Source organism: Myotis brandtii, unplaced genomic scaffold, assembly GCF_000412655.1.
Source record: "Myotis brandtii unplaced genomic scaffold, ASM41265v1 scaffold84, whole genome shotgun sequence".
Lineage (NCBI taxonomy): Eukaryota > Metazoa > Chordata > Mammalia > Chiroptera > Vespertilionidae > Myotis > Myotis brandtii.
The window spans coordinates 4,507,942-4,535,859 of record NW_005371410.1 but is presented as its reverse complement, the minus strand read 5'-3'; the positions used below and the strand labels follow the sequence as shown (position 1 = coordinate 4,535,859).

The following is a 27,918-nucleotide window of genomic DNA, read 5'->3' as shown; positions in this document are numbered from 1 at the left end:
GAATCTAGTTCCTGGTCCAGGGCCTTTACAAAAATAAATGCCATAATTGAATAAATGAGTAAATATCTGCCTTGATGCTGATCCTCTTTGCTAGGTGTTCCAAAAGTGTGTCTGTGGAGGTCCTCATGAGATGGTTTGATAGGTTTGTGCAGAAAAGGACATTTTCATAATAATAGCAAGGCATTATTTGCTTTTATCACTTTGTTGACATTTGTACAGATTGGGCAAAAGCAATAGTGGGTGAAACCACTAGCACTACCATGAATCAAGGCAGTGGCACCAAACTGTAATAGTTATTGTGTTCTTTCTTGATGGCCATGTACGGTCATTAAAAAAAACAAACAAAACAAAACAGCAAACAAACAAAAAAACACACAGTTTCACTCAGAATCCTTTATAAGTTAGTAAAAAACATTCATTTTATTAAATCTTAATAGAGTACACATTCTTCTAATATTCTGTGTAGCAAAATGGGAAGTATGCATAAACACTTCTACTCCACATCAGAGTACTACCATTGTAACCACAGAAAGCTTTTGCTTGTTTGAATTGTAAGTTGGTTAGGTGCCTGCATCCAAGAACACCATTTGAAAGAATGACTGACAAGCTATGGTTATATTGACTTGCTTATTTGGTAAATATTTTCTCAAAAAGGAACAAAATGAGCTTGTCACTTCAAGGGAAACAACTGACAGTATTTTGTTGCCAATGATAAAATTAGAGCTTTCAAGCAAAAATTAGAATTTTTGAAAACTCATATCTGCCACTTTAAGCTTAAGATCTTCCCAATACTTAAAAGATGTTCCTGAAGAAATTTGTGATGAGATTAAGAAATGTAACCATTTTTAATGATATATAATGAAATGTTTCAACATTTGGAAGATTGTACAATTCAGGGAATAAGTATTTTCCAAATGGCCAATGGATGATGTTTCAAAATTATGCATAGATAAAAATTCATTTCAAAGTGCAAGATAGAGCAATGGATTTAGTATAACAGAGTTTGAAAAAAGTCATCAATATGGTTTCATATTTTACACAGCAACTAAACTTTAAGAAACTACCACTTATGAGTTGTAGTATCAAAGGAGAATATCCACAATTGTCTGAAAAGGCTTTTAAAATTACCCTTCCAGCTATACTAGTATATTTGTGTGCTGGATTTTCTTCATTTACTTCAAAAAAACAAGTCATAGCCCTGGCCGGCATGGCTCCGTTGGTTGGATGTCATCCAGTGCACCAAAATGTTGCCGTTCAATTCCTAGTCAGGACACATGCCTGGGTTTCGGGCTCAGTCCCCATTAGGAGGCACGCAGGAGGCAGCTGATGCATTATTTCTCTCTCTCCCTCTCCCTCCACCTTCCTCTCTCTCTAAAAATCAATATAAATCGTTTATAAAAAACACATTTTAACAGATTGAAAGTAGGAGATACGAGAATCTAGCTGTCTTCTATTAAGCCAAACATTTAAAAGATTTGTAAAAAATGTGGAATAGCACCATTCTTTTTACTATTTTTCTTTGGGAAATAGAGTTTTCATAGAGATATTAACATGTAAGGCTTGTTTTAAGTAATATTTTAAATTTTGTTTTAATTTCTAACATAGTAAACATAGTAGATATATCCACATAAATAAAACTTTTTGGGAGTCCTCAATAATTTTTTTTAAAGAGCATAAAAAAAGTCCTAAAATGAAAAACTTCAAGAACGGCTGCTCTCTATCATCTCTGGCTGTATCCTTTGCCTCTGACTTTAATCGCAGGCCTGAGACTTTTAAGAGCTTTGTTTCTGATTTTGCCTTGGAAATGATCCAGATTCAGCCAGATATCCATTTGTGTAGGCCAGGGGTCCTCAAACATTTTAAACAGGGGGCCAGTTCACTGTCCCTCAGACCGTTGGAGGGCCGGACTATAGTTTAAAAAAAAACTATGAACAAATTCCTATGCACACTGCACATATCTTATTTTGAAGTAAAAAAAACAAAACGGGAACAAATACAATATTTGTATTTGCATGTGGCCCGTGTGCCGTAGTTTGAGGACCCCTGGTGTAGGCATTAGAAGTTTCAGAGTTTTTGTATGTATGTATGTATGTATTTAAATGAGAAAGCATATGTATGTTTTTTTAAATGTTTTGCCTGGCCGATGTGGCTCAGTGGTTGAGTGTCAATCAATGTTTTAATATATATGTTTTCATTGATTTTTTAGAGAGTGAGGATGGGAGAGGGAGTGAAAGAGAGAAACATCAATGTGAAAGAGAAACATCCATCAGCTGCCTCCTGCACGCTCCCATATTGGAGACAAAGGGGGCAATCCGGCATGTGCCCTAACTGTGAATTGAACTGGCGGCCATTTGGTGCATGGAACAATGCTCAACCACTGGCCAGACTTTGGTGAAGACCAGCTCATCTTTCAGCAGTCTAGCTCAAATGACACCTGTGAAGCATTTAAAAATTTTTATTTTTCAATTACAGTTGACATTCAGTATTATTTTATATTAATTTCAGGTGTACAGCATAGTAGTTAGACAATGATATACTTTGGAAAATAATCCCCCCCCAATATTTCAAGTACCCACCTGACACTGTACATAATTCAATATTATTGACTATACTAGAGGCCTGGTACACAAAATTCGTGCACTCGGGGTGGGGGGTCCCTCAGCCCAGCCTGCACCATCTCGCAGTCCAGGAGCCCTCGGGGGATGTCCGACTGACACGGAGGCAGGAGAGGCTCCAGCCACTGATGCTGCGCTCGCCAGCCGTGAGCCCAGCTTCCGGTTGAGCAGCACTCCCCCTGTTTGAGCACACTGACCACCAGGGGGCAGCTCCTGCATTGAGCATCTTCCCCCTGGTGGTCAGTGCACGTCATAGCGACCAGTTGTTCTGCCATTCGGTCTATTTGCATATTAGCCTTTTATTATATAGGATTCCCTATGCTGTGCTTTACATCCTGTAACTGTTTTGTAACTACCAATTTGTATTTCTTAATCCCTTCATCTCATTCACTGAGCCCCTACCCATCAGTTTGGCAACCATCAGTTTGTTCCCTGTATCTATGAGTCTCTTTGTTTTGTTTGTTCATTTATTTTATTCTTTGGATGCCACATACAAGTTAAATCATATGGTATTTGTCTTTGTCTGACTTAATTCACTTAGCATAATACCCTCTAGATCTGTTTGTTGTCACAAATGGTAAGATTTCAGTCTTTTTTATGGCCGAGTAATATTCCATTGAGTATGTATGTAGTGCATCTTCTTCATCCACTCATCTACTGATGAGCACTTAGGTTGCTTCCATATCTTGGCTATTTTAAGTGGTGCTGCAATGAACATAGAGATGCACATATTTTGCGAATTAGTGTTTTGGGTTTCTTTGGATAGATACCCAGAATTGCTGGGTCAGGGTTGGTTCTATTTTTAATTTTTTGAGGAACCTCCATACTGTTTTTTTTAAATAATATTTTTATATTTTTAATATATATTTTTATTCATTTCTGAGAAGAATGGGGAAGGAGGGATAGATAGAAATATCAATGATGAGAGAGAATCATTGATCACCTGCCTCCTTCACACCCCACACTGGGGATCAAGCTCATAACCCGGGCATGTGCCCTAACCAGGAATCAAACTGTGACCACCTGATTCATAAGTCGATGTTCAACCACTGAGACATGCAGGCCGGACCATACTGTTTTCTATGGTGGTTGCACGAATATGCAGTCCCACCAACAACGCACAGGGTTCCCTTTTCTCTACATCCCTGTCAACACTTGTTTGTTGATTCATTGATGTTAGCCATTCTGACAAGTGTGAGGTGATATCTCATTGTGGTTTTAATTTGCATTTCTGTGATTATTAGGACATTGAGCATCTTTTCAAATGTCTACTGGTCATTTGTATGTCCTCTTTGGAGAAATATCTATTTAGGTTCTGTGCCTACTTTTAAATTGGAAGCAGGCATGAGAATGAATGCTGGTTAGCAGCCAGCCTATAGTGTCTGCTACAAAAATATTTTCATATTATTTTGTAGCTAAAAACAAAACCTGTGTTACCTATGTAAACTCTCAAAGCAATACACTTTAAGAACCTGAATTTTCTAACCTATTTTATTTTTTTAATATATTTTTATTTATTTCAGAGAGAAAGGGAGTGGGAGAGAGAGATAGAAATATAATGATGAGAGAGAATCATTAATTGGCTGCCTCCTGCACAAACCCACTAGGGTTCAAGCCCACAACCTGGGCATGTGCCCTGACCAGGAATCGAACCGTGACCTCCTGGTTCATAGGTCGATGCTCAACCACTGAGCCATGCCAGTTGGGCTCTAACCTGTTTTAAAGTCCAAATAAAAATTATTAGTGGTGTTTTAACCATAACTAATTGACATTTGGGAATAGAAACTAAGTGAATATCAACAAAAATCTTTTGCATAATTGGTAGATGGGATTGAAAAATGAGTATCTTGATTGAGTAAGATAGCCAGTGATGTACTTTTTGCATTTAGATTTATGTATCCTTGTGATATATCTTTTTCAGCTATGACAGACATTCAAATCAGGTATCAACATATACACTTTAGAATTATACCTTTAAGTTATTAAACCAACATCTTAAAAAATCATTAAACCCTTTCTATCACATTGTTCGTTTTTATAATGAGGGAAAATTGGTTTTTATACTATAAGTAAGTTAAATAAAATGTTTTCATTGCTAACTTTATTTTTTTTTAAACTTCCGCTTATGGTATATGTTTTATAATATACAGCAGTATATGTGTATAATCTCTATATATAACAGCCTAAGTGACTGAATGACCAAACGACTGGTCACTATGACGCCCACTGACGACCAGGGGACAGACACTCAATGCACAGGATCAGGCTCCCTCCTGTCTGGATCGAGCCTGTGGGGATTGGGCCAAAACCAGCTATCCGACATCCCCTGAGGGGTCCCGGATTGCGAGAGGGTGCAGGCCAGGCCGAGGGACCCCACTGGTACACGAATCCGTGCATCGGGCCTCTAGTATATAAATAAATGTTTACCTATGATAATATGTCTCTATTTTCCATCCCCCTGATACTGGCATGCAATAAAAGTTGGAGACACAAGCCTGCATAATATTACTGGAATATACATTTCTTTTTTCCACAGCCTTTGTATCCAAGTATTCAGTGTGAAAATGTCTTTAAAAAAAAAAATTCTCACCATCTCCAGCTGTGATCCATTCAGCTACTCTGACTACTTTGCAGCAGTAATAGGCATTTCCAGTTGTGTTTGAACATTACATCTAATTGAGATCATAATAGTTTAGTGATTATGGTTCTCCTGAGAAGCATATAGGACTTCAAATTCATCTAATTTTTTAAAAATCTTTTTGTTAACTCACATTATGATCCTGTTGGAATCCATTTATTAAATAACTATGCTTAAACAGTTGATAGCATCTGTAACTTCTACTTTCTGGGGTTTTTTTCTTGTGATTTTCAGTGGAATTTTTCAGTCATATAAAAAGGTAAAAGGATCCTTTACAATTAATACTTGTATTCCCATTGTTCAGTTTAAGATAAAACAAGTATAATTGAAGCTTCCTGTGTAACCATAGTTAATTTTTAAAAGATTTTTTAAATATATATTTTATTGATTTTTTTACAGAGAGGAAGGGAGAGGGGATAGAGAGTTAGAAGCCTCAATGAGAGAGAAACATCCATCAGCTGGGATGTGCCCACAACCAAGGTACATGCCCTTGACTGGAATCGAACCTGGGACTCTTCAGTCTGCAGGCCGACACTCTATCCACTGAGCCAAACCGGTTAGGGCTTAAAGCACATTTTAAATTAAATAATATAATTTCATTTTAAATTTGAAATTCTGTGGTAAATTCTAATAGTAAGAATAGTGGATGGATAATGATACCTGGTGGAAGTATTATTCTATCTGTGCTTATGGTCAGTAGTAATTATCTCAGTTCTTTTCTATTGATAAGAGATATTAAATTTAGAAGATCACAGAGCCTGGAGCTGAATTCCACTGCTTGGTACATTTTCTGGTGAGAAGGGAAGAATGGCGGGATTCTGTCTTACTTCAAATGGTAAACGATGTCTGCATTCCCCCATCTGGAAATTCACCACCTGTACTTCCATATTGACATTCCTCCATAATCACACCTTCAAATTTGTTTTTGGCTACATCTATTGTGATGGCATGACAGAAAAAACTTCTGTCTTAAGATCAGTTATAATAACATTTTCAAAAACAAATAACCAAATAATCAGTATGTTCAATGATGGTAAGAGATTAGCCAGATGATGTTTTTAAAAGGCTCTTCTTACTAGTGAATCTATAAAAATGATCAATTATTATATCTCATATTGATGTTTTGCTGATTTTTCACCAAGAACAACAAAAGTCTTTGGAGTTACTCCAGAGTTTTAAATGCATAAATCAGAAACAAAAAGAAAAAAGAAAAGAAAAAAGACTGCTGTTTAATGTTTTGAATCCCCCAAGATGTAGTTAACGCCCACTCGGGGCATGCTTAGACTTGGTTGGTAATTACAATTGAGCTGTAAAATATTTTGACAGTTTCCAACTGTTGTGTACTTGTTAGTCATTTGGTGGCAACTGCAATTTGGTGAGGTTTTTTGGTGGGACACGTTTAATTAAGAATCTTTCAACTAAGTAGTATGGCACACTAAGCATTAATACAAAGTTTTGCTGCTATAAGCTACTTTTACTTTTTACCCAAAGCAGTAAATATGTTTCGTTAATAACACTATAGGGTAGTGAAGCTTGCCATGCTTTTATGCCTCTCCTTTTCTTCGCAAGCTTTTACTTGTCATATAGTAAAGCATAACCACCCAGTACTTAATTTGTAGCTGGAACATTATGTATGATTTTCCTAGGTAAATGAATTCATGGCAAATAAATCAAATGGCTTATAAATAATTACAGGACTAAAAAAGAGAGATTGGATAAATTTTTGTTGCATGTTTTTATCCTCTTTTTATAACAACAAAGCTCCTAATAATAAGCTAATTTGGGCAACATGACAATTCCTAGAAAGAGTCAAACCTTTGAAATCAAGGCATGTTGCCTATATAGATTGAAGAGTGTAACTAAATCATTTTTAAATCTCTGTTAAGTTTAACTATGGCTATTGGATAAATCATTTTCAATATTATATAAAGCTAAATGATAATGGAAAAAGTTTAAGCCTTAATGTATCCAAGAATAAAACAGTAAAAAATCTCATAATCAAATCACTTGAAAAAACTATTATTTAAAGGTTATAATTGTTTCCTTGGAAATCTTCAGACATTTTATTCTTTCTATTTTGTTGATATGAGTTTTGATTAGTAAACCAGCAATATAATAAAGATTCTTAGCAAAAAAGAAAAAGGAGAGAGAGAGAGAACCATGGATATGGATAATGGACAACAGTGTGGTGATTGCAGGGTGGGGGTGGAGGTGGAGGAGGATACAGAGGGGATAAATAGTGATGGAAAAATAAAATAATAATAACAAGGATTCTTAGGAAAAAATGTTCTGTGAATTTAGTTCATTAGTTCTTTAATTTTTCTAAGTTTTCCTGCAAAAACATATTAATATGATCTGTAAAAATAAAACCAAATGTCGTGCTGAATTAATTTGTACTGAATCAGTTTAGGCTTTATTTTGAAATGTGTAATCAATCTTCCCAAATTATCAATGTTGGGAAATGCACTAAATAAACCATCTTTATTTGCTTTTATAATCTATATATTCAGTAAGCAAAAATGCTGAAATGAGGTCAGAGAAAGGACAGGAATAAGCTGCTAATTACTGGCTCAAATTAGAGAATAAGGTAATTAAGAATATTCATCAAACTGTATATACTTTAAGAGGGTGAATTTTGTTGTATGTAAATTATACTTTTATAAATCTGCCTCTTAAAAATCTAAAAAATTTTTTAAACTTGAGAATGAAAGCTCAAGTCAGTATTCTAATATTATAAAATTATATTGCTAATTTAGTCAAGAATTGGCCCTAGCCGGTTTGGCTCAGTGGATAGAGCATCAGCCTTCAGACTGAAGAGTTGGTTTGATTCCAGTCAAGGGCACATGCCCGGCTTTTAGGCTCAATCCTCAGTAGGGGGCGTGCAGGAGGCAGCCAATCAATGAATCTCATCATTGATGTTTCTATCTCTCCCTCTCCCTTTCTCTCTGAAATCAATAAAAATATATTTATTTTTTTAAAAAAGAATTGCATCTATAATTGAATATGATTTACCCGGTCCAGTAAAGGCCAAAGTTTGCATTAAGGCTGGATAAATAATGTTAGTATTTCCTTCAATACTATATTAATATGTGAGTTATTATATTCTCTTGAGTTACTAATATATAAATTAAATGTGTCTCTTGGAAATATCTAAAAATATATACTTTCCCAATGGTTAACATTGCTAGGTCAGGATTTCTCTTTTATTTATGTTTTAGGTAGTCTGTATGTGTATTTTTAAAAATTCACTATGGTGCAGTGGGGCCTTGACTTACGAGTTTAATTTGTTCCGAGACCGAGCTCGTTAAGGAGCTCGTTAACTCAAATTACTCTGTCAACTCAATGCAAAAAATCAGCGGAGAGACAGCTGGTATCTCAAAAAACTCCTTAGTTGGAACACTCGTAAGTCAAGGCCCCACTGTATTACCATTTAAAAAGTGTTTCTTTTATAAGATCCTTATTGCTATAATTTGACCTCACACAAATTTTGATTATAATCTTTTTTAAAGATTGTTTTTGAAATTCAGCTTATATGCATTCAGAGAAGAGGAATCTTTTCTTTTTAATTGATTTTAGAGAGGGGGGAGGGAGAAACATTGATTTTGTTGTTCCACTTATTCATGCATTTATTGGTTATTTTTTGTATGTTCCCTGACTGGAGATCAAACCTGAAATCTTTAGAGCAGGGGTCCTCAAACTACGGCCCGCGGGCCACATGCAAATACAAATATTGTATTTGTTCTCGTTTTGTTTTTTTACTTCAAAATAAGATATGTGCAGTGTGCACAGGAATTTGTTCATAGTTTTTTTTTTTAAACTATAGTCCGGCCCTCCAACGGTCTGAGGGACAGTGAACTGGCCCCCTGTTTAAAAAGTTTGAGGACCCCTGCTTTAGAGTATAGGGCCGACACTCTAATCAACGGAACTACCTGGCCAGGGCTTTGAGGAATCTTGTAATTAAATTCGTTCATTAAAGTAAATGCCTACCATTTATTTTTACTAATTTATAAGTTGGTAACATATCTAACACTTAAGTTAAATTAAGTTCAATAATATTTAGTTATAGGAAAATAGATTTGCTCTGAATATTAAAAAGATACACATGCCATTTACATGGATTTTAATTTTCTCTTTTGTTTACTTTTTCTAATATTAAGAATAAAAGAAGAAGTACTGAATGAGATAACATACTGGTTAAGACCTTCTTGGCATTTTACCTATATAATTTTACTTTAGATAGTAATATTAAATATTGTGAATGTATCCATCTTCCCTAGATACTTAATAGATTTTACATAACCATGATAAAACTGCAAACAGAATATTTCTTGGGATAGTATTAAAATGATTCCAAAATTACTTAGAAAAAAGTTAATGTTTAAGGCTAATTTTTTAAAAACATTTTAAAAAGAGATGATGGTTAATGACATTTGATTATCCCTACAAGATATTAATGCACATTATAAAATAGCAATGTACTCCGGTTTTGGCCTCAGACAAAGCAGCCGTTATGATATTGATTTCCAAGAAAAACCAGATTTCCATTTATTAACTCCTTTTTAAGGAGGGAGTGATGGTGGCCAAGAGGATGTTCACATGCCTGAACACCCCAAGCTGACAGACAAGAACATGCCTAATCTTCAAGTAATGAAGGCCATACAGTTTCTCAGATTATGAGGCATGAAGGAACAGTTTGCCTGGAGACATTTCTACTGTGACTTCTCAGAAAGGGCATCCAGTATCTCTGTGATCACTTCCACCTGCTCCCGGAGATCCTGCGTGCCACTTTGCACCACAGCTAACGTGAGACTAGCAGGGAGTGAGCATCCTGCAAGACTCACATGAGGGGAAGCTGACTGAGACACATACAGAAGGAGTGCTGTGCCCCCTGGTGCCAACAAGAAAGCTCAGGCCAGGCCTGGGTCAGCAACCAAATTCCAGTTTAGAGGCAGATTTGTTTATGGGTGTGATCAACCACCTCAGTAAAGTTGAGGGGTTTATTTTGTGTTAAATAAACTTGTGGCCAGAAATTAAAAAAAAAAAAAAAAGCAATGTACTGCCCTGGCAGGTGTGCTCAGTGGTTAGAGCATGTCGGCCTGTGCACCGAAGGGTCAAAGGTTCGATTCCCAGTCAAGGGCACTTAACTGGGTTACAGGTTCAATCTCCAGCCTGGTCAGGAGTCGTACTGGAGGCAACCAATAGATGTGTGTCTCTCACATTGATGTTTCTCTCTCTCTCTTTCTCACCCATCCTCCCTCCCTTCCACTCTCTCTGAAAATCAATGGGGGAAAATTCCTCTGGTGAGGATTAACAAAATAAATAGCAATTGTACTGCTAAAAAGAACAGGTTACTGAAGCAGAATGTCTAGCCCAGAGATAACATGATCTCATTCAGACATGCATATACACTTACATAATAATTTAATATACAATAAAGAAAGCATCACAGAAATGCTATTCAGAAAATGATATTAGGCTAGTAATTCGGAACCTCGATTCATGCCATTCACCAAAATGTATTCTAGAGAGAGGAAAGTGTTAAAACATTAAATTAAAAAAATATATTTTAAAAAGAAGAAAACATATTATTTACCAAATCTCTGGAGAGAAAATAACTTTCTGAAACCAAAGAAGCAAAGATACCAGGAAAAATAAAAAGTTGACAAGTTGGACTATATAAGAATTAAAATGACTGACAATAAAATTGATAGGTAAGGAAAATTTCCATGAATAGAAAACCAGCCTAAATGTTATTTATATATCATTAAAGAAAATATTAAGTGAGAGGGTTAGGGCTCAAACCAAGATCTTACTCCAAAGTCTGTGTATGCTCTGAACCACAATTCTGTGTCCTTTTCTTATGCTATATATCCTTTTGAACATAGCTTCTCCCTCATAACAGTCTGTATATGGTTTAGTTACTAAATTTACAGGAGAATTAAGCTTATTATTTTCATTTTTTATAGAAAAATCTGCCATAAAAAGAAATTACATGGGTAAAATATATGTGATTTTAAGGGCAGCAACTCTTCCCTGTACTATGGATTAATAATTGTTAGATTATATAAGATACAGGTAGTGTCACTGAAAAGCCACAAGAATGTCCTGGCAAATAAGAATGTTTTTGGCAAAATTGCATAGCAGAACAAAATGACTAAAATAGAGATGGATATAACTCTCCTAATAAGCTAGGATTGGCCTATTCACATGTTCTTGCAAATGGGTTAAATGTTGATGAAAAGGAGTAGGAGCTTTCTGGTAAAACAAGTCAGTATATGTAAAAAAAAAAAAAACAGATTTAGAATATAAGTATGCTATATCTTAAAATCCATTCCCTCTTGAGTTTCTTTTTCTGTGTATTTATTTTCTTTGTAGTCTCACACTCCTGACTTACCCATCTACTGCTGTTTGTTGTTTGTTTTTTAAGGATATCATAATCCCTATATTTTAACTTAATAATTGGAAATAATTTGCGTTTTTGTTTTGTTTGTTTTTTGTTTATAGTAATTCTAAAATGTCTACATTTTCTTTTAGAAATTGACTGACCCCAAAGGATTTTTACAAAGGAGTCATTGTAAAATTATATAATGTTAGGGCTCACAGTCTTTCATCTCAATTTAAGAAAAGAAAATCCACCAGAGAACTACTTTGCAAGTTAAAGGCAGTCAGATTTTTCATAAGTCTTTTATTCCTCCTATTCAACTGACTTGAGACAATATGTGACTATTTTATGAATTCAAACTGTATTGGTAAGATTAACACATGTATTTTGCATGTGTGTTAAATAAGCTTTCAAGTAGACATAAATAAAATGCATCAGGTGTGGGGGATTTATTCTATTTGTAAGGTAATCAAGTAGCCTGTTAATGTTTCATGGATGCTGGATGAAGACATAAAACTCCTGAGTCAGAGACAAAGGACTTTATTACTCACAGCATGAGCATTGGCATGTTTTTGTCGGTTCCTTTGTGACTAAGTTCCATAGGGATCACATGAAGGGTCAAATGCATGCTGCACACACAGTGGGGTTGTATCATAGCTAAAGAACATTGCACTTGGGGGAATCCCCACTTTTATAGCAATCATTAAACAAGCCTGTTCTTTGTCCCAGAGGGAGAAGCTACCTCGTGCTTAAAGGCTGCGTGCTTTTCTGTAAAGAATGACCTGATAAAGAGCAGTCAGGACTTTTCATTTTTGGACAAGCCAGCAAAATGCATAGGAGGCAGTAGAGATGGGCAGAGGAATGTCTCCCAGTACTCTGATATAATATATTTTGTTCTGTTGTTTTTTTAGCAACAGTGCTCTTTTTGCTATTACTACCTATATAATAATCATTGGGCCTGAAATTTCACTAACTCTACCACTCCTTGATTTATACCTACAGATGTAAGTTTTAAAGAAATAATTGTATCTAAAGGCTGCTAGTCCAAGTGGGGAATTTATATGGTCAAAACACTCTGTTATAGAATGGATTTTTTCATTTTTTTTGTCATTTTTATAGGCATGGAATCAATCATACACTATTCATTTGTTTTCCTAGCAAACTTATTATTATAGTGTTTACTTTCATTAGTGACTAGGCAAGGCCCCCTATAAGGAAACATCATGGGTTTAAATACTAGTATGCCCTGCAAACAACCTTGTATTGTTCAATATTCTCCATCTCTTCAACCTCTTTATTCTTTATTAGTGACACAATGAGGAGACTCTTTCTGAAATTGGTGCTTTAGTTTAGGTTCTAACATTTAAACTTAAGCTATCAATTAGTCTTATCATTTTGCTTTAATACACTCAAAGCTGATATTGGTTGATATAGGGATACTCATTCCCATACCTACATTTGTGCATTGTCTACAACAGTGACTCTGAAATCTTTTTGTCTCAGAACTCCCTGATACTCTTAAAAGTTATTGAGGAAAAAAAGGAAAAAAAAGTTATTGAGAAGATAGAGAATTTTAGGAAGATTGTGGAGAAAGAAACACCAGAAATCCATCTCCTTATCTAGACAATTGAAATGACAGAATTTGTCTGATCTGTTTTGGAACTCTGAAGTCTGTTGAAACCTTTGGAACTCAGGGGAAGGGTTAGACTTTGATTAATTTCAGCTCCTTAGCTCAACAATGGCTATTTATCTCCCACCTCCCAGCCCCATTATAGGCAGCTGTGCACATATTCCTAGAGCAAGCACACAGCTTGCAGGAACCAGGGTGGGCAATAAGGACCCTAGTCCTCAATATATCAGAGATCTGTGTTCTGATTGTTGATTGTAGCTTCTGCTGACAAAAGTTGTTATAAACACACACACACACACACACACACACACACACACCTTTGTTTCAGGTCCTTCCTCAGACTAAAGCAAGTTCTATGGGACTTAAAGGGCTGGTGCTTTCCCCTACTTCATTTTCCTCTTTGGAGAGCCAGACTTTAAAAACAAGTACATTCAAAATCAACTGCACACACAGGAGAAATTAGACAATTACCACACATAGCCAGAGAAAGACACAGGGCCAGAAAAGACTTGAGAAGACCTGAAGTTTATACTCAAGCTAATCCACGGCATGGAGATGGCCTAAAACAATTAAATAAACAAACTAATAATAATCCCATAAATCCTGAGGAAGTTATCATTCCACATCCAATTACCACATTATTACATTCAGATATCCAGTTTTGAACAAGAAAACCAAAAGGGAAAGTATAGCTTACTTATAGGGAAAAAATTAACCAACAGAAACTGTCCCTGAGAAAGACCACATGTTGAACCTACTAGACAAATACTTTAAAACAAATGTCTTAAAGATGCTCAAAGAATTAAAGGAAGATGTGAAAAAAAAGAGAAAAAAAAGATATATGAATAAAATGGAAATACCAATAAAGAGAAAACCCAAAAGGACACAAAAATAAATTCTAGAGATGAAATACACAAAAACTGAAATTAATAATTCACTAGAGGGATTCAAAGGCAGGTTTGAGCAAGCAGAACAATCAGTGAACCTGAATATAGAACAATGGAAATTATAGCATCTAAAGAACAGAAAGGAAAAATAATAGGGAACAGAACCTAAGGGACCTGTGGGAAAGTGGATCAATATACTAGTATACATTATGGGAATCCTGGAAGGGGATGAGAGAAATGGGTATAGTGATTATTTGAAGGAATAATGGCTGAAAACTTCCCAAGTTTGAGGAAAGATATTATTATAAACACCAAGAAAATCAGCTATTCAAATAGGAAGAACTCAAAGAGATCTACACCAAGACACATTCTAAGCAAACTGTTGAAAGACAAAGAGAATCTTGAAATCAGCACGAGAGAAGTGATTTGTCAAATGCAAGAGGATCCTCAATGAGATTAACAGTAGATTTCTCATCAGACACTTTGAAGGATACAAGGCAGTGGGTCAGTGTATTCAAAGTACAATAATAAAATCCTGTATCTGGCAAAATTGTTTTCAAAGGTGAGGGAAAAATTAAGGCATTCTCAAATACACAGAAGCTGAGGGAGTTTGTTTTAAGTCCTGTAGGACATTAGATAGTAAATGGAAGCCATATGAAGAAATAAAAGTCTCAGTAAAGATAAAAACATGGTTAATTGCAAAAGCTACCATTATTATAACACAACTAGAGGCCCGGTGCACAAAATTCATGCACTGGGGTGGGTGGGGGGTCCCTCAGCCCAGCCTGCCCCCTCTCATAGTCCGGGAGCCCTCAGGGGATGTCCTACTGACAGCTTAGGCCTGCTCCCCTTGGGAAGCAGTCTGCTCCCCTTGGGAAGCCGCAGTCTGGCCTCACTCTACAGGAGGCGACCGGGCTGATCAGGAGAAGGCGCCACCCCCATCCCCCCGCTGCTGCTGCCACTGCCGGCTGCCACAGCCACCAAGGTGTTTTCATCAACAGGGACTCCAGTCCCTTCACCATGAAAAAAATGACAACTTTCTTTAGGCATTTTCAAGATATCTCTTTCATAGGATATGACATTTCTTTCTTTCTTTTTTTTTTTTTTATCCTCACATGAGGATATTTTTCCATTGATTTTTAGAGCGCGTGGAAGAGAGAGGGAAAGACAGAGAGAAACATCAATGTGAGAGGGGCACTTCGATTGGTTGCCTCCTGCATGAGCCCTGACCTGGGCCCCGGCCAGGGAGGAGCCTGCAACATAGGTACATGCCCTTGATCAGAATCGAACCTGAACCCTGTGGTCGACAGGCCAAGGCTCTATCCACTGAGCGAAAAACCCTAGATCACCTTCTTGGATTCTTATTACCCAAGTTACCAAGAATATTACCAGTGGCATACAGGGAGCTTAGCCAATGAGCAGTCAGAAAAGGTGTTTTCTCTGCAGCTCACACGCAGAGGCCCCCCTGTGTGTGTCCGCTGCACTGGTCGTGACTATTAAGGCTTGGAGCCTGTCGTGACTGTTAAGACGTCCCGGATAAATTTGCGTTATATATATATATTTTGTTTGTTTGTTTTGTTTTGTTTTCTCCACAATTTAAGAGACTACTAAATTTAAAATATATATATATTGATCTAAAATATAGTATTATTGTAACTTTGGTTTACACATTAGGTTTTAAAGACTTAGTCCAAACCAAGAATAGAAAATTTATTAATAATGTTAAGAATTAATTGTATATTGGAATAGCAGTGTGTTAATATGTTGGGTTAAAAAGAAAGATCCTAATTCAACAACCTAATATTACAACATAAGGAACTAGAAAAAGAACAAACTAAACTCGCCTGGCTGGTGTGGCTTAGTGGTTTAGCATCAACCTATGAACCAGAAGGTCACAGTTCGATTCCCCAAGGTTGCAGGCTCTATCCCCATTGGGGGACGTGCAGGAGGCAGCAGGTCAAAGATTCTATCTATCTCTTTTTCTCCTTTCCTCTCTGAAATCAATAAAAATTTATTTTTTAAAAAAAGAACAAACTAAACTCAAAACTAGCAGAGGAAGGAATAATAAATATTAGAGCAAAGATAAAGTAGAGAATAGAAAAACAATAGAACAAATGGTGCTGTAATAGCTAGACATTCACATGTAAAAATATGAATCTAGACACAGACCTTACAACCATCACAAAAATTAATATCAAAATAGATCATAGACCTAAATGTAAAACACAAAACTATAAAACTAGAAGACAACATAGGAGAAAACATAGACTACTTTGGGTATATATATATGTTTTATTGGTTTAAGAGGGAGGTTGTGGGCTCGATCCCCAGTGTGGGGGGCATGCAGGAGGCAGCTGATCAATGATTCCTTGTCATCATTGATGTTTCTTTCTCTCCCTCTCTGTTCCTCTCTGAAATCAATAATAAAAATATATTTTAAAAAGAAAAGATAATTTTAATAGATATTTCAAATAATTTGGAGTTGTCTTTTTTTAATACTACACCAAAACTCACAAATGGTAGTTTAAGTTATTTGCAGTGTGGAAACTGAAATAGTGCATTGGTCTGTCTTGCATTTTCAAATGGATATTTTATTGATTCATGATTTTAGAACTTCATGTATTGTTTCTTTGTAAAACATTGATTTTCCCAACTCTTGAAGATCTTCTAAATGTTGTCACATTTGATTACACAATGTAAAAAGCAACATTTGTTAATATTGCCACCAGTCTTTTCACACAAGTCCTTAAGTCCATCCTTTTCCTCACTTCTGTTGTATGTGAGCCTATTTCTACTCTCTATTCTACATAAGTATTAGATATGTTTGGTTTTAGTTCTGGTATCATATTTTAGATTATGCTTTTTAATTTAAAAACATTTTAACACTCAGTTCTATATTCTCTATTTTTTTATATTCAATTCTTCTGATATGGGAAGTTTAACTGTTGATTTATTTATTACACATCCCCATATATTGCTTTTCAGTATTACACATCTTCTAGTTTATGCTGAAAAAAGGTACTTTTCGGTTTCTCATTATCCTTGTTACCTTTAAAGTAATTTTTAAATTGAATTGGGGAACCGCCATTTTTATTTCATCATTTTAAAACCAGCTATTCCAGTATTCTTCTTAAAGTCCTTTAGCTGTGAAACGTAATGCGAAGTGTGAAATATATACAAAAAGTACATAAGACTTAATACACAGCTTAACAAATTATATTAAGTGAATATCTATTTAAACACCATAAGAGTTAAATCTTTGCAAAAGCTCCAGAAGCTATCTGCTTTTCTGCCCCTTATCCTAAACTCTTTCCTCTTTCCTAGAGATAATCACTGTCATAACTTTATTGAAATCACTTTGTTCTTTGCTTTATAGTTTTAAGTATAAATCCTTAAGCAATATGCTTTAGTTTAACTGGTTTCTCATTTTCTTTTTTTATTGAATGTATTGGGGTGGCACTGGTTAACAAACTTACACGGGTTTCAGGTGCACAGTTCTATAACACATTGTCTTTTCGCTATGTTTGTGTTCACCACCCAAATCAAGTCTCCATCCATCACCATTTATCCCCCCTATAGCCTCTTTCACCTACTTCCCTTGACCCCTCCTCCTTCCACTCCCGAAATCACCACACTGTTGTCTGTGTCCATGACTTTTTTTGCTCTCTCTTTGCTCAATCCCTCCACCCTCCCTCACCCAGCCTGACCCCACTCCCCACTCCCCAACAGCTGTCAGCCTGCTCTCTGTGTCTGTCACTGTTTTGCTTGCTAGTTCTTTTTGTTCTTTTGATTCCACATATGAGTGAAATCATATGGTACTTGTTTTTCTCTGACTGACTTATTTCACTAGTGTAAAGCTCTCCAGGTCCATCCATGCTGTTGAAAAGGGTAAGATTTCCTTCTTTTTTACAGCTGAGTAGTATTCCATGAACACTCAGGCTGCTTCCAAACTTTAGCTATTGTAAATAGTGTTGCATTGAACATAGAGGTGCATGTATTCTTTCCAATTAGTATTTCAGGTTTCTTTGGATAAATTGCCTGAAGTGGAGTCACTGGGTCATAAGGCAGTTGGTTCCATTTTTAATTTCCACAGTGGCTGCACCAATCTGCATTCCCACCAACAGTGCACAAGGCAAAAGAAAGATTATAAAAACATTTCAACAACAGGATCAAAATTACTCATGAATTAACTAATAAGAGGTGATAGTTGAAGGAGTTCAAAGCTGATTTTGAGACTAAAAGACTAGACAATTGGGACAATAGCTGTATCATTTGCAAACATAATAAAAATGAAGCAGGTTGTAAGGAAAGATTATAATTATGGTTTTGCACATACTGAGTTTGAATTTTATATGGGAGGAAGAACAGCCAGCTGGAAATGTCAACTTGAGATAGATTGAACTATAAATGTATATTTGGGAATCATCTGCATGGAAGTGATAGTTGCAATCCTGGGAGTGAATCAGCTCAAAGTGAGGGGAGAGAAAACTATTTAAAGCAATACCTAGAGGAATATGTGCTTGTATCAGTGGAAGAAGAGGAGACAGCAAAAGAGAAAGCAACTGCCCTGGCCAGATGGCTCTGTTGGTTGGAGCATCATACTGTACACCAAAAGGTTGTGGGTGTGATTCCCAGTCAGGGCATGGAGGCAACCAATTGGCTTTTCTCTCTCTCTCTCTCTCTCTCTCTCTCTCTCTCTCTTTCTCAAATCAACACATATTTTAAAAAGAGAGAGAGAAAGCAACTATAATCAGAGGAGTAGAGCAAAAAAATGTAATTGAAATTTCTTGCAACTATTAAAATGTAGGAAATTTTGTAATAAGTTATTTGACTTGATTTTTTTAAAAAAGAGCCTGTTGTTATTGTTAGTAAGAATAACTAGGTGACCTTACTTTCTTTAATATATAATATGCTATGTTAACAGAAATAATATATTAAGGTGAACTATATCAGAACATAGACCCGTTAAGTGAAACAGTGGCCTCAAGTCCTATTTCTTCTCTACTGTCACCACTTCAAATTGGCTCTATAATCATGGTTGACATTTAACTAGTTCTCAGTTAAACGGAGATCAGTGAAATTTCGTCTATACAGTGGCTTGATTGAGAGAGAACTGGTAGGATCATCTGACTGAGCAGACTGATTATTCTAATCATAAAGTTATAATTAGAATAGCTTTTATAAATTTCCTCTTTCTCTGTGCATAAAAAGGACAACTATAATATCTGTTCCTTACTTTCCCAATATGTTAAATGGAGGTGCCTTCTCATATATTTTGTCATTGCAAAAATACAAGAAATAAGTTTTAAAGAGTTGTTCCAACATTTGAAAGTTTGGTTCTATGCTTAATGGCCAGATTTTTATGTCTTCCTCTCACCAGAAATAGTTGCATTGCCAAAAATTCCAAGTGCCCCATTTTGCACATAGAATATCAAGATTACCTTATAGTTAAAGCTTTGTTTACAGAATTTTTTCTTTATTTTGGAGAAATTAATGTCTTTTAACATTTTCAAAACACTCAAATATCGGAATTCAAGCGCTAATAATGCATTGGTGGCAGTAATAATAATTGCAGTTAACATTTACTGAATAGTTACTATGTGTCATCCATTGGGCTAAGTGTTTTTGCATGAATTTATTGATTTAGCAGTATTTACTGAGTGCCTACTATGTGCCAGGAACTGTTCTGGACACTTGGGATCAATTAATACACAAAACCTAAAATCACTGCTATCATAGCCCTTTTATTTATGAGGATGGTCAGGTAATAAGCATCTATACTAATAAAAGGGTAATATGCTAATTAGACCAGACATCTTCTGGACGTCCTTCCAGACATCCTTCTGGACAAAGCCACGGTGATGGGGGCCAAGGGAGAGGCAGTTAGAGGCGATCAGGCCAGCAGGGGAGAGCAGTTAGGGGGATCAGGCTGGCAAGGGAGAGCAGTTAGGGGCGATTAGGCCAGCAGGGGAGAGCAGTTAGGGGTATTCAGTCCAGCAGGGGAGAGCAGTTAGGGGCAATCAGGCAGGCAGGCAGGTGAGCGGTTAGGAGCTAGTGGTCCTGGATTGTGAGAGGGATGTCCAGCTGCCGGTCATCCCCCGAGGGGTCCAGGATTGGAGAGGCTGCAGGCCCGCTGAGAGACCCATCCCCCATGTATGAATTTCGTGCACCTGGCCTCTAGTTAACAATAAGCATATTTTGGAAATAACCAAAATAAAGTGTATGGACCATAAGAAGATAATAAGCTACGGAAAAAAAATAGAGCAAGGTAAGGGGAGTCAGGAGAGCCTAGTTGAGTTTGGGTGATGGAGATGGGTTGTGTTATTAATTAGGGTGGCCAAATGGAGATGGTTGCATTGGAGTTAACCATGCAGATATCTAAGAGGAGAGCATCTAGGCAAATGGAACAATCTGTGCAAACGCAATAAGATGGGACCATGTCTGGGGTATGCTGGATGGGATCAGGGAGAAGTAGATCTTGTCACTACAACAACACTATGAGTACCATTACAATCCCCATTTTATAGATGAGGGAACTGAGACAAAGAAGTGGAACAACCTGCCACATTTACTGCAAAATCAGGAGCCAGCAATAGCAAGAAGGTTTCAAACTGACTTACCTGCTTAGTTCTTTTTTTTTTTATTATTGTTTTATTGCTTAAAGTATTACAAAGGGTATTACATATGTGTCCTTTTTTTTCCCCCGCCTTGACAATCCCCTGGCCTCCCCTACCCCCCAGTGTCTTATGTCCATTGGTTATGCTTATATGCATGCATACAAGTCCTTCGGTTGATCTCTTACCCCCCTCCCTCCTGCCCCCCAACCCTCCCTGGCCTTCCCGCTGCAGTTTGACAATCAGTTTGAGGCAGCTCTGCCTCTGTATCTATTATTGTTCATAAGTTTATAATGGTCTTTATTATCCATGAATGAGTGAGATCATTTGGTATTTTTCCTTCATTGACTGGCTTATTTCACTTAGCATAATGCTCTCCAGTTCCATCCATGCCGTTGCAAATGGTAAGAGTTCCTTCTTTTTTACAGCAGCATGGTATGCAAAATATAAGATGAAAGGTCAGTAGTTGTGAAGTAGATGACTTCATTGAAAAATGGCTGTACTTCAATTTTCTGCAATTTCTAGTGCTTGTGATTTCATCAAAGTTTCTTCAATACATATGACTTATTTTTATTGTGAGATGTTTTAATATAAGGGTTTGGTATTAGGGTAAGTCCAAAGTTTAGTTTAGTTCTTTCAGTCTTTTCATATTGAGCCTTTCTTAGAAATAGGATATATTCAAAATCATAATGACATGGTATGTTTTCATTAATTTTTAAGTACAGAAAAACACTCTCAGCGGTTCTCAACCTGTGGGTCGCGACCCCTTTGGCGGTCGCCTAAGACCATCCTGCATATCAGATATTTACATTACGATTCATAACAGTAGCAACATTACAGTTATGAAGTAGCAACGAAATAATTTTATGGTTGGGTCACAACATGAGGAACTGTATTTAAAGGGCCAGAAGGTTGAGAACCACTGCTAGATTGTAATATGATGATGACATAGGTACATTACTTATGTACATGCTACTGATGATTAGAATGAATCAATGTAATGATAGTTGCAGGTTAGTGGCCCATCTACATGCTACCCATACTTGGAATAAATCAATGCTTTAAAATAATAATTCGATACAGAAAAATATTTTATTCTGTTTTTAAAAATTAAATTTATTGACGTAACACTGGTTAATAACATCATATAAATTTCAGGTGTATGACATTATAATTTGGTACATTATACTCTATTGTGTGCTCACCATCCAAAGTCTAGTTTCCTTCCATTACCACATATCTGATCTCCTTTACCCAGTTTGTCCTCCCTCCACCTACTTCCCTACGGTAACCACCATTCTGTTGTCTATATCTATTAGTTTGTAATTTCATTTGTTATTTTTTGTTTTATATTCCACATCATGCAGTTTTTGTTCTTTTCTATCTGACTTATTTCACCTAGCATAATACTTTCAAGATCCATCCATGTTGTCCCGAATGGCAATATTTCATCTTCTTTTATGGCTAAATAGTATTCTGCATATTTATCAAATCATCTGTGGAGGGACACTTAGGTTGTTTCCATATCTTGGCTATTATAAATAATGCTGCAATGAACATAGGGGTATTTATATGTATATGAATTAGTGTTATCAGATTTTTCAGGTATGTATCCAGAAGAGAAAGTGCTGGATTACAAAAATTATTTCAATAAAAACAATCCTTTAAATAATAGAAAATCTAAGAAAAAATGTGTTTATGCCCAGTTTATCGATCTCCTAGCTCAATCATAGACTGCTTGCCACTCTATTTTCAAGTTAAGAGGGATTTGAAAGTCACAGTGAAAAGACACCATTAGGTGAAAAGATTTAATAGTTAATTTTTATACATGTTAGATTGATAGTTAAGAGAGCTATTATTTATTTTAAGGTTAATATTTTACTATATTGGGAATTCCATTTTACCTACTTATTCATATTGAATAGAATTAATAAAAATTTGTCTCTTATGACCTGTGAATTATTCAGCATTGACTTTGTATAGACTATTTAGAGAACAAAACTTCAATAGATTCTTTGTTTTTTTACATAATCTGTTTATCTGACAGTTAATAAAAAAGTAAGAAATTATATCCTTGGTGTTCTTTAGTAGTCTTCCACAGGAAGAGTGAATGCATAAATCATGGTTATGTGGGGCTGATAATTTTAATTGTCTAGCACTAGCATGCTTTTGTCAAGTGGGGGCATCATTGGTCTTTTTTAAACAAGCTGTGTGGCAAGAATAATTTGCTGGTTAAACTTAAATGATATTAGGGATAAATAATTATTCTCCTTTCACCTTATTTTAGAGGGCCTCTATATTATGTCTATAGTCAATACTCTTAACTGATAGCAAGATTTAAAGTCCAGAAACATTTAGTAGTCTTCTTTTTAAGTTTTCAATTGTATCAGTCTCTACAGTTACCATCACAAAATGTGGTTGTTACACAGTAAAGTAAAATGGCATTGTTTTAAGAATAATTAGAGTTTAGGGTAAAAATCTTATTTTATGGTCTTAGTTTGCTGTCATCGTTGTTTTAAGTATATGAACAAGGAAAAGCCAAGTATATGCTTCAGATTTAAAACACACGCATACAAACATGTACTCCTAAGTGACTTAATATTTAAAAGTAGTTATAACTGATAATTAGAAGATATTTTGAGCAAATCCAAATTACATATTGTTGTGTTACCAACACCTGACTATTGATAATAACTCAATTCATTTTGCCATTTTTAAATTTATGTAAGAAGTACATTTGATTATGATTATCATTCTGCTATCTACATTGAATATGATTACTGTGTGTTGATCTCTCCATTACTAACAATTTGTGTCACAGTTAGACTTCCAAATACATTATTCTTTAGTCAAAAAAAGGAACTATATTTGTACATGATTGCATGTGGGCAAATTTTTTTTAGGGTGTGCAAGTTATACGTATATTCATCCTGAAATGTTGAAATATTTTAATACAATGTTTCCACTAATCTTGCATACCTACATCTTTGCCAGGTGAATGCCATAGGATAATAACTTATAATTCATGTTTCTTTCTTGGGGGTTACAGTTGCCTTGAATTGACAGGTTTGAAGGACCTAAACTTACATCGAAGGGTTCAAATGATCTAGAAAGGTCATTTAATATTAATTTTCTATTATAATCTTTTTCTTTTTTCTAGCCAAGTCCTATACCAAGTCCTATTTTGGGGCGAAAGCCAAATGCTAGTCAGTCATTGCTTGTATGGTGCAAAGAAGTTACGAAAAACTATCGGGGAGTAAAAATCACAAATTTTACTACATCATGGAGAAATGGTTTATCTTTTTGTGCAATATTACACCACTTTAGACCGGATTTAATGTAAGTAAAAATTTTTCATTCCCTATAAATATTTTGTAAATAAAAGATAGCTTTAAAAAAATAAAATAATTTTAACATGTGTCGTGAAATACTTGACTTCGTATTTCTTTTTTATTACCTACACCTCTTCTTTTTGAAAGAAATGCATGCCACCCTAGCTGGTTTGGCATAGTAGATAGAGTGTCAGCCTGTAGACTGAAGGATCCCAGTTAAGGGCACATGCCCGGGTTGTGGGCTTTATCCCCAGTAGGGGGCGTGCAGGAAGCAGCAAATCAATGATTCTCTCCCATCATTGGTGTTTCTGTCTCTCCCTCTCCCATCCTCTCTGAAATTAATAAAAATAAATTGTTTACAAAAGAAAGAAATGCATGCCAGAAAAATAAGTCCTTCCTTCTTGATACCTAAAAAATCTGTTTTTTTAAAAATTATTTTTCTTCTTAATCTCATACAAAGAACTTACTTTAAATTATTATAAAAATTGGGTTAGTGTTTCAACAATAAAGATTTTTTTAAAAATTTAGAAAGAGAAGTAGATGAAAAAAGAAATTGGGTTAGTGTTAAAATTATATCACACAAAGAAGCCTGTAGCTCTTTGTACATTGACAAGGTATTGCCTCATGGTTTGTTTGGTTGTCAAGGCTATTTGGTTGTCAAGGCTAGTCTCTGGTTCCCTGCCTTAACTTCTCTTATGGAAAGCTTCAGGCAATGAAACATGTAATCACTGTTTTTGTTTGTTTGTTTGTTTGTTTATTTTTGTTCATTTCCCACATAATTAGTTTTGTTGATTGAATTGCTGTGAAGTTGCTAGTTACTCTTGGGTATTATTGAGTGTCAAATTTTTAGATTCAGTTTGTTTTAAAAATAGCTGTTTTGTAAAATACTGTATATATCCTACTGTGCCATTTTCTCCCTCAGTGACTACAAGTCTCTGAATCCTCAAGATATTAAAGAGAACAACAAAAAGGTAAGAATTGCCAAGAAGAAAAAAAAAAGTTGTAGTTTTGGCTTCTCTGTAGGCTTTTATTAATTTGGTGGAAGTGAGATTGTTTGCAAGGTCATAACTGCAGCTCTCAGAAGGTATTCCCCTTCCTGCAGTTCAAATAGGATGCATGGCTTATTCTAGTTTGTTATGGCCTTTAAAGATCACGAGTGCCAGTCTGGTATCAGATTATACTATGTGTATGAACTTCATTACCTGTTAAATATTTGTTAAACCATATTGCTTTTATTCAGAATTTAGCTTTTAAAAAGTGCACCCATAGTGGTTGTGCCATAAATTATTATGAGTTTAGAAAAATCTGTTGGGAGAGGATGAGGTCAGGAACCTAAAGCCAAAAAAGAATGCCTGTGTTCCTAGAAACAAAATGATATGAACATTGGTTTCTTTTTTTATTTTCTGGTAAACTGCAATTTTTTCCCCAGATGATTAATTAATATACTGAGGTCAGAGCTTCCCAATTGGTATCTGGGGATATCGATTCTTTCAGCCTTCAAGGTAGTTGTGCAAGGGCTGAATTGCTGGAGCCTTCCAAGGCCAGCTGAGTATGGCAGCAGGCTGACTTAACAACTTCCCTCAATAGCACAATATTACAGTCTGTGCACCTTGAAATGAAAAAACAGGGAATCATCTAACTCAACACACAGTAGTACTCAGTGTTGTTGTTGTTTTAGGGAGGTAGGGGTTGTGCTTAATTGAATTCTTCAACTGCTAAGTTAATGAAATGTATTGTCTCAGAACCGGAGTTCCTAACCTGGGGCTATGGACAGAACTCAGGGCATCTTTGAACATGGCTGGTGGAAAAAATATATTTTCCTCAAATTTTTAACTGAAAGTTAGTATTTCCTTCAATTATAAATTTAGGCAACAATCTACTGTAGGATCAGCCATGACTGAGACTTTATCACCTTTAGAATTTCAGATATTTTCATGTCACTGTACAGCTGTAAATATCTACCAATACCTTTTAAGCTTATCACTTCTTCAAAATTACAGTAGTTAATGCATTTATAAAAGCACATATATTACTGTTTCTCAAACTGAATTTTGCTAATATTTTCATAGTTTTATTTTTTAATATAATTGACTTCTTTTGTAATCCTATGTCTTTTATACATGTAAAACATTATTCTGAGAAGGGATTCATTGCCAAAAGAATTCATGGGATAAAGTGATTAATAATTATTTAGATTATTAAAACCACCAGTAATAAAATGTCTATAAAGGAGACTTTGATAGAAGTTCAATTAACTAAGTCAAAATATTTTTTTTACTTTTATTGCTCTCTAATACCAAAAATTTGTATTACTGTTAAAAAAATTCTTATTTATTTGCAAATGTATTGTTATTATGTTGGCCATAAGGAAATACATTTAAAAACTGTCCATTTTTAATTGAAATATGTTACCCAAGAAAATCTAATCTTTTTTTTTTTTTATATATTTTATTGACTTTTTACAGAGAGGAAAGGAGAGAGATAGACAGTTAGAAACATCGATGAGAGAGAAACATCGATCAGCTGCCTCCTGCACATCTCCTACTGGGGATGTGCCCACAACCCAGGTACATGCCCTTGACCAGAATCGAACCTGGGACCTTTCAGTCCAAAGGCCGACGCTCTATCCACTGAGCCAAACCGGTTTCGGCAAGAAAATCTAATCTTAAAAAAACAATATGATTTTCTTTATAGAAATCACCTTTATGGTGGGCATGCTGCAAAGTAAGTCATTCTCATAAAATATTTTCTGTATAATTTTAGAGAGCTTATATCTATTGTATAATTTTAGAGAACTTGTTTTTCATCGATTAAATTATATCTTTAGATATGACAGTTCTTTACTTGCATTTTTGCATTTGAATAAAATATTAAGCTAATTTAAATGCAGATAGAAGCATTGTAAATCATTATTTTTATTAAGTGAAGCTTTCAGGTTACTGTTTAAAATTTTGAAAAGGAAACGTTTTTATCTAAATAATTTTTAAGAGTATGCGAACTCATTAAGGCTTAAGCCACTCTTCTTTACATTATTTTTTTCAGGAACTTAATAATGATGAGCATACCTTGGATTTACACATTATGACATAAAGGAGAATATCCTATTAAATTTTTTCTCAATTAGATCTTTCAGGGCAGATAATCATGTCTTGAAAGGATTTTAATTTTGATGATCCTATTCATTGCACGATTCAAATAGTTGTTGTTAGACAGTCTTTTCTTTTCATCACTTTGCAACTTCTTACCTAATATCTACATTGAGTATCAGTTGCTACCTGCAGATTTATTTCCGGCTTCACACAGTTCTTCCTGATAACCCCATCTGCCCTTGATTGAACTTAAAGCAGCAGGAGAAACAATGCCTATGTTTTAAGTTCCATACAGATGTATAACATAACTAGCAATGATTCCTCCTTACCAATTAAGTAATATCTAGGACCGAATAAAACAATTTTCTCTCAAATACCTCTTTTTTCTCCCCACACTAATAGCTAAAAAGATAGTAGGTGGTTGACCATAGCAGAAGAGGTTAACCAATGGGAAAATTCCTTTAAAAGTCTTGACCTCGCTTATAAGAAACCTGGTTTGTCTTTAAATGTTTTTCTTTAGTGCAATTAGTGTGCATAAAATGAAATGCTACATGAAGCAGAACACCAGCAGGAGATTCCCCACAAGGAAGCTAATCATTTTCCCAGGTCTGTAAAAAGTGCTGAATAAAAAAGGTATTTACCTGTGACATCTGATCTTAACCAATATGTCAGTCTTTTAGATAATTGGGAAATGTTTAGAATACTGCTTGTGGTGCTTTTCCTGATGGTCT

The 27,918-nt window shown here is 35.4% G+C and overlaps 1 protein-coding gene and 1 pseudogene across 9 annotated transcripts in view; both read left to right on the top strand.

Moving 5' to 3' along the window:
• Positions 1-27,918, top strand: part of EHBP1 (EH domain binding protein 1) — a 305,206-nt gene that overhangs the window by 166,583 nt on the left and 110,705 nt on the right. For 6 of the 9 annotated variants that reach the window (XM_014532023.1, XM_014532022.1, XM_014532027.1 and 3 more), the window contains 3 exons: positions 23,927-24,105; positions 25,021-25,069; positions 26,793-26,822. In XM_014532023.1, the coding sequence (XP_014387509.1) occupies positions 23,927-24,105; positions 25,021-25,069; positions 26,793-26,822 (258 nt within the window). The remainder of the gene's footprint in view (positions 1-23,926; positions 24,106-25,020; positions 25,070-26,792; positions 26,823-27,918) is intronic. The other 3 variants (XM_014532030.1, XM_014532029.1, XM_014532025.1) reach the window with 1 other exon arrangement.
• On the top strand, positions 9,592-10,283 carry LOC102254764 (annotated as a pseudogene).